Source organism: Lontra canadensis, unplaced genomic scaffold (assembly GCF_010015895.1).
Source record: "Lontra canadensis isolate GAN:19392208 unplaced genomic scaffold, GSC_riverotter_1.0 scaffold134, whole genome shotgun sequence".
NCBI lineage: Eukaryota > Metazoa > Chordata > Mammalia > Carnivora > Mustelidae > Lontra > Lontra canadensis.
In genome coordinates this window covers 692,190-702,103 of record NW_022631128.1, presented here as the reverse complement: position 1 = coordinate 702,103, position 9,914 = coordinate 692,190, and the positions used below count along the sequence as shown (strand labels likewise).

At 47.4% G+C, this 9,914-nt stretch overlaps 1 protein-coding gene across 2 annotated transcripts in view; it reads left to right on the top strand.

Moving 5' to 3' along the window:
• The first annotated feature begins 719 nt into the window (after positions 1-719).
• Positions 720-9,914, top strand: part of SLC9A7 (solute carrier family 9 member A7) — a 133,664-nt gene continuing 124,469 nt past the window's right edge. The window contains exon 1 of one of the 2 annotated variants that reach the window (XM_032842965.1): positions 720-1,107. In XM_032842965.1, the coding sequence (XP_032698856.1) occupies positions 783-1,107 (325 nt within the window). In that variant the 5' untranslated portion in view covers positions 720-782. The remainder of the gene's footprint in view (positions 1,108-9,914) is intronic. The other variant, XM_032842966.1, reaches the window with a different exon arrangement.

The following is a 9,914-nucleotide window of genomic DNA, read 5'->3' as shown; positions in this document are numbered from 1 at the left end:
ATTCCCCAAGTGGTGAAAGAGGTATTTGAACGCTTGCTTCCCATTCCAACCCCTTATCAGTCCCCACTTTGGGACAGACTTAGAGCAGAGGTTTGACGAAGCCTGGTTGAGTCTGGGAAGCCCTGAAAGCTGGAAGGTACTGTGAGAGTTGTGGAAAGAGGGGTGGAGCGGGCAACGTGGCTTCGCGAATCTTCTCTACCCCCAGGGTGCTCCCCAACCCCCGCCCCTTGACTGGGCTCAGGACAGCCGCACCCTGGCCTGAGACGGACCACTTCGCGGGGGGGCCCCAGAAACAGGACCCAAGATCGCACAGCGCGCGAAACCAAGCTGCCGCTCCTGCCAGGCACCGGCGACCTCTGGCGTCGCGTTTAGGAAGCGCGGCGGCGACTGCCCAGGAACGGCCCCGCGACCCCAGACGGCCTGGCCAGGTACGCCGAGACCCGGTGAGGAGCGCAGGCAGGCCGGGGGCCGACGGCCGCTCCCCTGAGTTGGAGCGCCCCAGCCCAGTGAGCTTAGGCCGCGGCGAGAGCGCTCGGCACGGCGCAGCGCGGCGCTGCTGGGGGCCGAACAGGTGCGCGGGCGGGGGGCGGTGCTTGGCGATCCTGCGCACTGCGCGCGCCCCTCCCCCACGCGCCTCCCGGCGCAGCCCCGGCCCGGCGCGCGCGGGGGGGAGGAGCTGCGGCGGCGGCGGCGACTCGGCCAGGTCGGCGGCGCCGCGGGAAGCCGCCGACGGCGCGGGCTGTTGGTCCCCGCGCGCAGGAGGCGCGGGCGGCCCACGGTCCATGGAGCCTGGTGACGCGGCGCGCCTCGGCCCGGGACGGGCGGCTTGGGCGCTGCCACCGCGGCTGCTGCTGCTGCCCCTGCTCCCGCTGCTGCTGGGTCGGGGGCTGCGCGCCGCGGCCTCGGCCTCCTCTGGGGCGGCGGCTGTGGACAGCAGCGCCATGGAGGAGCTCGCCACGGAGAAGGAGGCGGAGGAGAGCCACCGGCAAGACAGCGTGAGCCTGCTCACCTTCATCCTGCTGCTCACGCTCACCATCCTCACCATCTGGCTCTTCAAGCACCGCCGGGTGCGCTTTCTGCACGAGACGGGGCTGGCCATGATCTACGGTGAGCAACCCCCCGCCCCCCACCGCGCCCACCACCCCGACACCCCTTTCGCGGCCGGGCCGCTGCGCTCCCCCCGACCCCGCCCTCCTCCTTCACTTGCCAACGTGTTTCTTTTCCGTTTCTCGCTGCGACGGGGTTGGTTCCCAAGGTCAACTGTCTGCATTTTCTGGCTTTCTGTTACCGTTAAAAAGAATTCCAGCCCATTTCGATGTTTCTTCATCGGGGAACCAGGAAAATGAAAAGGACGGAGGTGGCCTGGTTCTGTCCTCCGGCTTCTGTTTTGCGCCCCCCTCTTTCCGCATCGCGCTTCCGCACCCGCCCCCCTCCCCCCCACCTCCACCCCAGTTCAGCCCAACGGGGTATGTGTGCCGCGGCAGGAGGTGGGTGACTACCCTGGGGACAGAGTCACCCCAAGAGGCAGGCCCCAGTGAGGGTGGGGGCGAGGGCTGAGGGTTTCTGGGTTTGGGTATGGGTGGCCGGGGCCTGAGGGATTCCACACATCCGTGGTCAGCTTGGGGTGAGCGCCCACTTCGGAGAGCTGTGTTCCCGGGTCTCTTGTTAATAAAGTCGGAGCCTGGAGTGCCGTGAAAGGTGAGCGTGGTCCAGGATCCAGAGTGGTGCACTGCCATGGTCGGGCCTAGTCGGGTGTATGGGCACACCTCCCACTCTTATGTCCAGGTGGGACGTTATACCCAGGTACTTGACTTCTCCAAGGAAAGAGGAGCTTTTGTGTTCTTCAGATTGTAACATGGACTTGACTTTGAAGATACGTTTATAAGTGGATGAAGAGGAAAAGTAGTGGTTTTAACTCTGGGGTCAGCCGTCTTTTGTTGTAAAGGGTGGGCTGATGCCACCATCCTTTTCTGGATTTAATGACACATGCTGTGTTAGGCGCAGAGTGGTCAGCAGAAATCTGTGGTGATTACATGGATGTCAGTTAGCTCTCATCTGAATCATCCCTCTCACCACACCCCGCCCCTCATTATGATTCCAAAGGAGAAACAAGTGTTCTCTTTTTGAATTGAATTTAGTGGGGTTAAGGCCCAGGGGGGCATCTTCATGGGAAATAGATGAGCCCACCTCTGACTCTTCCCAGTAAAGGAACATTTTACTTCATCACTTTTACTGGAGGGATCTCTCCATGCAATTTCCATTTGGGGTTCCGTGATAAAGCATGGAAAGCTGACACCTGAATCTTTAATGTGAAAATTACCCTTGGCCCTGGGCCTTGCTTCTCAGGACCCTTGATCAGTCGTTGACAGCCCAGGCTCATGGCCACCAAGGTTACAAAGTGCTGTCAGGAGCCCTCTAATTTTAAAGAGGTAGAGGCCTAAACAGATCTGTCATTGAAACAGGACCAGGTCTAAGACTGAGTTCGGTTGTTGCAAATTACAGACCTGAACTCAAACGTCGGCCTGGATACCTGGCCACTCTTGAGCTCTGCGGTTTGTGTCAGTGGGTGACAAATGACTAATGCCAGGGCCGCAGGTAAGTTAGGAGGTGTACTGCGCAGATAACAGGGTGGGAGCTGAAGCATGTTGTCATTTCAGGTGCTCGACTCTGAGAGATAATGCAAATGAAGATTTGCCCTTCTATGTCTATAGAGAACCATGAACATATTTTTATTTTATAGCCTCTAGATCCAACCCATTAAAGCACAGTGTGAAATATTTCTAGAAGGTAGATTGGACAGGCTCATAAATACACGTTCGAGCACATGGAAAATGAGGATTTAAAAATATTTTTCTTTGAGGGAGTACTCCATGTTTTTAGGAGGTCAGTCACCTTCATCTTAAGGCCTACAAGCAATAGTGGAATTTTCCTCCGCTTATACGTACTTTTTAAACTCATCTCAATCTTTTAGTCATTGGGGCCCTGCTGCAGTGTACCTTGTCATTTTGTGGTACTGAGATCTGGTTCAATTGATGATAGTTCTGAAGAGGCAACATCATCTCATAACATTCTGTGTCATTTTGCTCTGTCTTTGGATTTTCATGTTACTCTGAAATATACTAAGAAATTTAGTTTGTCAATATGCGATGTCCTAGGTTCTGCCAAATACTAATATTTTGATGTGAATATTTAGCCTGTAACTGTGAGAAAACAGTTCTCTGTCTCATGGATATTTAGTCTTGTGTTTTAGCACACACACGCCCTCCATCAGAATTCTAATGTCATTTGATTATCTAATTATTCATTATTTTCTGAAGGCTTCTGGGATAGGGATTCTGATTTTTAAAAATTCAGTATGAAAGTCTTTGAACGCTTAAGTGAATATAGTACAGATTTTCAGGACTTCTCTTTGTTAATCATAGTGAGAAAACATTTCATTTCTTGATATCAGTAGAGGAAGTGAGTAATTGTCCCATTGCCTCTGAGTAATAAAGGACAAAAAGACGTAAGAAAACATTTTTTAAGTATCTGCTGTGTGTCCGGTGCCCAGCTTAATTTCTGGAGGTAATTTTCAAATGTTGGTAAGTTTTTATGAGTGAAAAGTGTTCAACTGCAAGTTTCAGAACTCTTTGAAACTTAAAAAAAAAAGTTAATTTCTGCCCCTTTAAAAATATTTAAGTGGCACTTTAATCTGCAAGGGAAAGCTTTAATATTTATAAGTTATGATAAATAATTATATATTTATATATATCCGTATCAAAATAAATTGTGATTATATGAGTTTGCTGGTATAAAATATTTCTGGAAGGACAGTCAGTAGACTAGTAACGTTGGCTTTTTTTGCTGGAAAGGAAGTAGGTGGCTGTGACGTGAGGTGGGAGGGAAACATCACCGTATATTCTTTTCTGCTTTTCAATTTTTGAATTACGGAAGCCGAATTACCTCTCTGTGTGTTCTTGCCTCCATTCTGTGGCATTTTGATGGCATTTTAAGATGCTCCTCAAATCATCCAGTTTGATGCCCACTTCTCCGCATTTTAAACTATATTGTTATCTGTTTTCTGTGACTTTTTTTTTTTTAATGATTATATCCTCCTTTCTGTGACCTTTCAACTGTTGATTGTACCCATGGAACTTCTGGAGCCCTGTGCCTGGAATGCAGACCAAACGGGAAAGGGGAAAGAGATTTCCTTCCTTTCCCTCTCTCCTTTTTATTTCACTATCCCTGACGAAGAGTCATGTTTTACTAGGAGTGGCGTGCACCGAGAGTTCCCATCTTAAGCCCTTGCTTAGTCTGATGCAGAGGATCCAAGGACAATACCAGACACACTGTGAATGCTCAACATTTAACTGGCAGGGGACAGTTAGAAGCACTGCTCCCTGACAACAGACCCAGGTAGCTGTAAGGGCCGGTGACCACAGACCAGACCCTCCAGGAACGTGAAAGAAGCACCCCCGCTCCCCGCTGCCCCCCAGGCCCTGTGCTGGGAACTGCGAGAGGCCGTGGACCAGAAGCCAGAACCTGGCACCCGTCTAACCTGTTTTGTCAAGGCAGGGAGCTCCCAGCTCTTTGCCCCTGCACGTTGCTAAGGGCCCTCTGAAAGTTCCCGGACATGGCAAGTGTTGGAGGTGGGGAAAGGTGGTATCAATGGACTGTGTCCGTTAACTGTGGTTCTTTCTCATGTGGATGCTGGTTCCACTTCCCTTGTACTGTTCGTGACAGCTGATACAGGTCCAAAATATCTAGCTTGGCCCTGGCAGCCCACCACCTGCTTCTTGCTTCCTCCACGCCTATCAACTTTCCAAGTATGTGTTGGTCAGCCCCCCGCCCCCGCCAGGTCCTGTGGACCACGGGCTCCTCATTGCTCTTCGGAGCTGAATGGCTAAGTGCAGCCCGAGAGGGGTTTACAGGCAAAGTCTGCAAGGGGAAGGAGGACACTGTGATGTAGCGTACAGTGAACGTTTGAGCCTGTGTGTGAGGGAACATTTCGGAGCCACCCTATTCTTGGCTAATTGGGAGCCCTCGTTTGTTTTTGGTTTTGTTCTTAAGAGCCCCTCACCTTGGCCCCAGTTCGGGGCGGCTCCATATGGTCTCATTTTGGCACCACATCCCTTGGGTTCAGATGCTGCCTCCGTTACTGAAAAAACTCCATAAGACTGGGTAAGCTCTCTGAGCCCCCGTTTCCTCTTTTCAAAAATGGAGACAGCGTCCTTCACCTCACAGGATTATTGTATTATTGAGATGTTGTAAAGGTCAAGTGCAGTGTCTGATACTTACACACTTGGTCAGCACTAGTTCTCATTCTCAGTTCAGACTGTGTGATTCTTTGGCCAGCTTCACTACTCGAGGCTCATTCCGTGGACACCTGTTGTAGTTTAAAAGTGCATCAGCATTCAGTTAGTGGGGATGAGAGACAATGACTTTTTGGAGGGGGGATGAGCTCTTTGTTAATACCTAGGGAAAATTTACAACATACCTACTCTACTCTTGTAGCCAGCAGTCTCAATTCTTGGACTTTGTCCTTCAGAAATACCTGCACTATCATGTTACATAGATGGCCATATTTCTTGTCGCAGAAGCAAATGGCAATCTTCAAGAAGGCACTGGTTAAGTTACAGCCCATTCCTGCTGAGGAACACTATGCCGCTGGTAAAAAGGAAGTGTTGTGTAGCCACCCACACGTACCATTGTGGGAAAAAACAAGGCACAGAATAGTCTGTATAATATCATCTCATTTATTGTTTAGAAATTATGTAATGTATGCACATAACATTTACATATGATGTGTGCTTCTCTGGAAGGTGGTGCAAACTTACTTAGCCCTGGTTATCCTAAGGTTGTAGAACCAGTTGCTGGGAGAGTGGGAGGGGAGGTGTTACTTTTTTCCCTTTGTACTCTTCTGAATGGCCTGAAATTTCTATGACACTGACACATTATTTTTGCAATGGGAACTTTGTTTAAAAATAAAGCAAATAGGGACGCCTGGGTGGCTCAGTTGGTTAAGCAGCTGCCTTCGGCTCAGGTCATGATCCCAAAGTCCTGGGATCGAGTCCCACATCGGACTCCTTGCTCAGCAGGGAGCCTGCTTCTCGCTCTGCCTCTGCCTGCCACTCTATCTGCCTGTGCTCACTCTCATGCTCTCTCTCTCTCTCTGACAAAAAAATAAATAAAATCTTAAAAAAAAATAAAGCAAATAGGGGCGCCTGGGTGGCTCAGTGGGTTAAAGCCTCTGCCTTCGTCTCAGGTCGTGATCTCAGGGTAGTGGGATCGAGTCCCGCATTGGGCTCTCTGCTCAGCAGAGAGCCTGCTTCCCGTCCCTCCCTGCCTGCCTCTCTGCCTACTCATGATCTCTCTCTGTCAAATAAATAAATAAAATCTTAAAAAAATAAAGCAAATAACTTTAATATAGCAAAAAGCACATTAGAACTAAGAGAACACAGTTATGCAGTTGGTTAGCATTCTCCTTGGATATTGAGATGTTCTTTTTAAAGGAATGTCTAGGTGTAAAGAAAACTTGTAGTTATTTAAAAGTAATAAATGGAGGTAAAATATATCTTAAAATGAGAAAGTGACATTTCCTGAAAGTGTTTCTTAGAACTTTCAGAAGGTAACCTTTTTGGAATGATGTAATTAGAAAATCATCATTTCACAACCCTCAGTGATGTAGACAATGATTTTCAGTGAATTCCAAAGCCATAGGTGAGAGGTGGTTGGGGAATGTGGTACTTACATGGTGCCAAGGATCATACCACAGACCTCTTGCCTCTCACAGAGGAAAGAAGGTATCTTTACGGCAGAGAAGTCTAGCAGTCACCATTTTCGATCTAAGTCATCAAATTTATCCTTGCTCCTTGTGGAACTATCTAGTAGTACCTGCCTCCTGATGAGAGGCAGTAAGAACCATATAGCTTTACCTATGTAGTATTCATCCTCCAAATGTTTTATCTGAATCAAATTGAGGTTTTAGGCACATCTTCTGGTTTACAGGAAATATAGGAGATAGAGAAACAAGTTATCAAATACCATGTGAAAATAATTAGACATATCCCAGGCACAGGGTAACCTATAAGACCATTGTTCATGTTTCTTCAAGATGTCCATGTAAAGGGAAACAAAAAGACAGGATAAGTGTCTGTTATGGACTGAATTGTATTCCCCCTCCCCTAAGATACGTAATGTTGAAGTCCTAACCTCTAAGGTGATGCTATTTGGAAGTCGGGTTTTGGGGAGGTAATTAGGTTTAGATGAGGTCATGAGGGTAGAGCTTCTATGATGGGATTATAAGAAGAGGAGGAGACCAGAGCTCTCTGTCTCTCTACCATGTGAGGATACATTGAGGGGACAGCCATCCACAAGCCAGGAAGAGGGCTCTAATCAGAAACTGAATCTGCCAGCGTCTTGATCATGAACTTCCCAGCCTCCAGAACTGTGAGAAATAAATGTTGGTTGTTTAAACATGTTTAACTATGGTCTTTTGTTCTAGCAGCCTGAGTAGACTAAGACAGTGTTCTAAGTTAATGGAGACCAAAAGGTATAAGCAGTCATTGCACAGGAAACTTGATTGACTCCTGGTTCATGAAAATAAGATATAAGATGTTTTGGGGACAGTCAGGGATGTCTGAATATGGGCTTGGTGTTAGATGACATTAGGGAATTACGTTATTTTTCTTAGGTGAGATAATTGAGGTTATACAGGAGAACATGCATATTAATTGGAGTTGTAAGCTGAAGTATTCAGGGGTCAAGTGTATGAGTCCTAACGCATGCAACTTACTTTCAAAAAGTTCAGTAAAAAAAAATACACATACCACATATATCTGGGTGGTGGGTGAAAAAGTGTGTTTTATATTCGTCTTTCAACTTTTTGTATATTTTGAAAATTTTGTTAAAATAGAAGATGGGGGAAGATGTTAACGTCCCTGTTAATCTGTTAGCTGGTAACCTGTTAACCTGGCTCCCTGAAAGGACGTACAGGTGAGGCAGGATACGACCTGTTACTCTCATTAAACTCTGACATTGAGTAATGCTGTTTGACATTAGTTTATAGGAGATGATGTTAGACTTTCATGACTTGAGAATCAGTAACAACTTCTTAAGTTTAATTTTTTTGTTTGATTTTAAGGGTCACATATCTTTTGAAAAATTGCCTCTGTTCCACTTGTAAGATAGTAGGTGTGAGGAGGCTTTTTATTAAAGCATGCTACCTGGCTCTTCATCAGTGTGGATATTTGCATTAAGGGAATGCTAGCTGACAGAACAGATCGACCCCAAATTCCAGTGGCCCACCATAAGAACAGTTCATTTTTAACCCATGTCATGGGCCAGTGGGAGAGTCTGGCAGGTGGCTCTCAATGTGGTCATTCAAGGACCAGGTGTCTTCCGTCCTGTGCTTTCCACATCCCTTGAGGCCTTGGAACCGTCCCTCTCCAGCCAGTGAATGAGAAAAGAAAAAAGAGGATCACATGGGGAAGAGTTTGTGCTAAGCCTAAAAGTGCTGGACATCGCTTTGCCTGCTTCCGTTGGACAGAACTTGGCCAGGAGGCCACATGTAACTGGAAGGGAGGCAGGGAGATAGAGTGTATCTGGAGGAAGAGGAGCAGGTTTGGAAAGAAGCTAGCCAGTCTCTGATGGAGTATGTGCTGAGCACTTTGTCACACATAACCCAGAAAAGGGAAGTTGTAGTACAGCGTTTGCATGCGGTTGTGTTGTTGTTGATGATAAACTAAATTTTTCAAGTAGTCCAGTTTGAAGAGAGTATTTTTTTAAGATTTTGTTTATTTATTTGAGAGACAATGAGAGAGAGAGAGAGAGAGAGCATGAGAAGGGGGAGGAGCACAGGGAGAAGCAGAGTTCCTGTGAGCAGGGAGCCCAATGCGGAACTCAATCCCGGGACTCCAGAATCATGACTTGAGCCAAAGGCAGTCGCTTAACCAGCTGAGCCACTCAGGCACCCAGAAGAGAGTATATTCTCCTGGAGTTTATGAAGTTGTTTCAATATACTTTATCAACATTATTCTGGAGCTTGTTAGAACTAGCAGGTCTGGCCCCAGACTTACTTAGAGTGTCTCAGGGTGGGACTCAGATATCAGTCTTTCAGTACATTGACAGGTTTTTTTTTGATATTTATTTATTTAGAGAGAGGGAGCATGAACAGGGAAAGGCGCAGAGGGAGAGCGCGTGAGAGAATATCTAGCAGACTCTGCTGAATGAGGAGCCCGAGGTGGGGCCTGAGCTCACGACCCTGGGATCATGACCGGAGCTGAAATCAAGAGTCAGATGCTTAACCGGCTGAGCCGGCCAGAACCCCCCTAGCAGGGTTTTGTTTGGTTGGTTTTTGGTTTTTGTTTTTTAAGTTTATGTTTGAAACTCACTGCCGTAGAATATTTATTTTCAGCCTTTAAATACATGCACCATGTTGCTCATAAGGAAATAATTGTAGAAAAACAGCAGCTGTTTTTTGAGTACCTGCTGTGATCACCACGCACTGTGTTAAGTATTTTGTGTACTTTAAGCCATTTAGCTTTCACATCAGACGTATGAAGATGGTATTGTTGGTCCCAACAATTTGCCAAATGAAGAAATTGAACGTTTGTTCTAGGAGCCCATTTGTTTAGGGCCATATGTTGGAGATCGGTAAGTGGGAGTCTACTGAAGGAGTCTGAGATGGTTCAGGATGTAGTTCAGGATGTGGTTCAGGATGTAGTTCAGGATGTGGTTCAGGATGTGTTTGGCCAGAAGAGAGCCGAACCTGAATCTCGCCCCAATGACCTGGTTCTGGGGGGTCTAGGAAGGAAATCTATGCCCAGAGTATAAAATAAAGCGAAGTCTTCCTTCTTAAAATCAGGGTTTTGGCTCCAAACTCCAATGTACCACTGCTGGTACATTGAGTGAGGCTGGCCAATTTGGAAGACTGG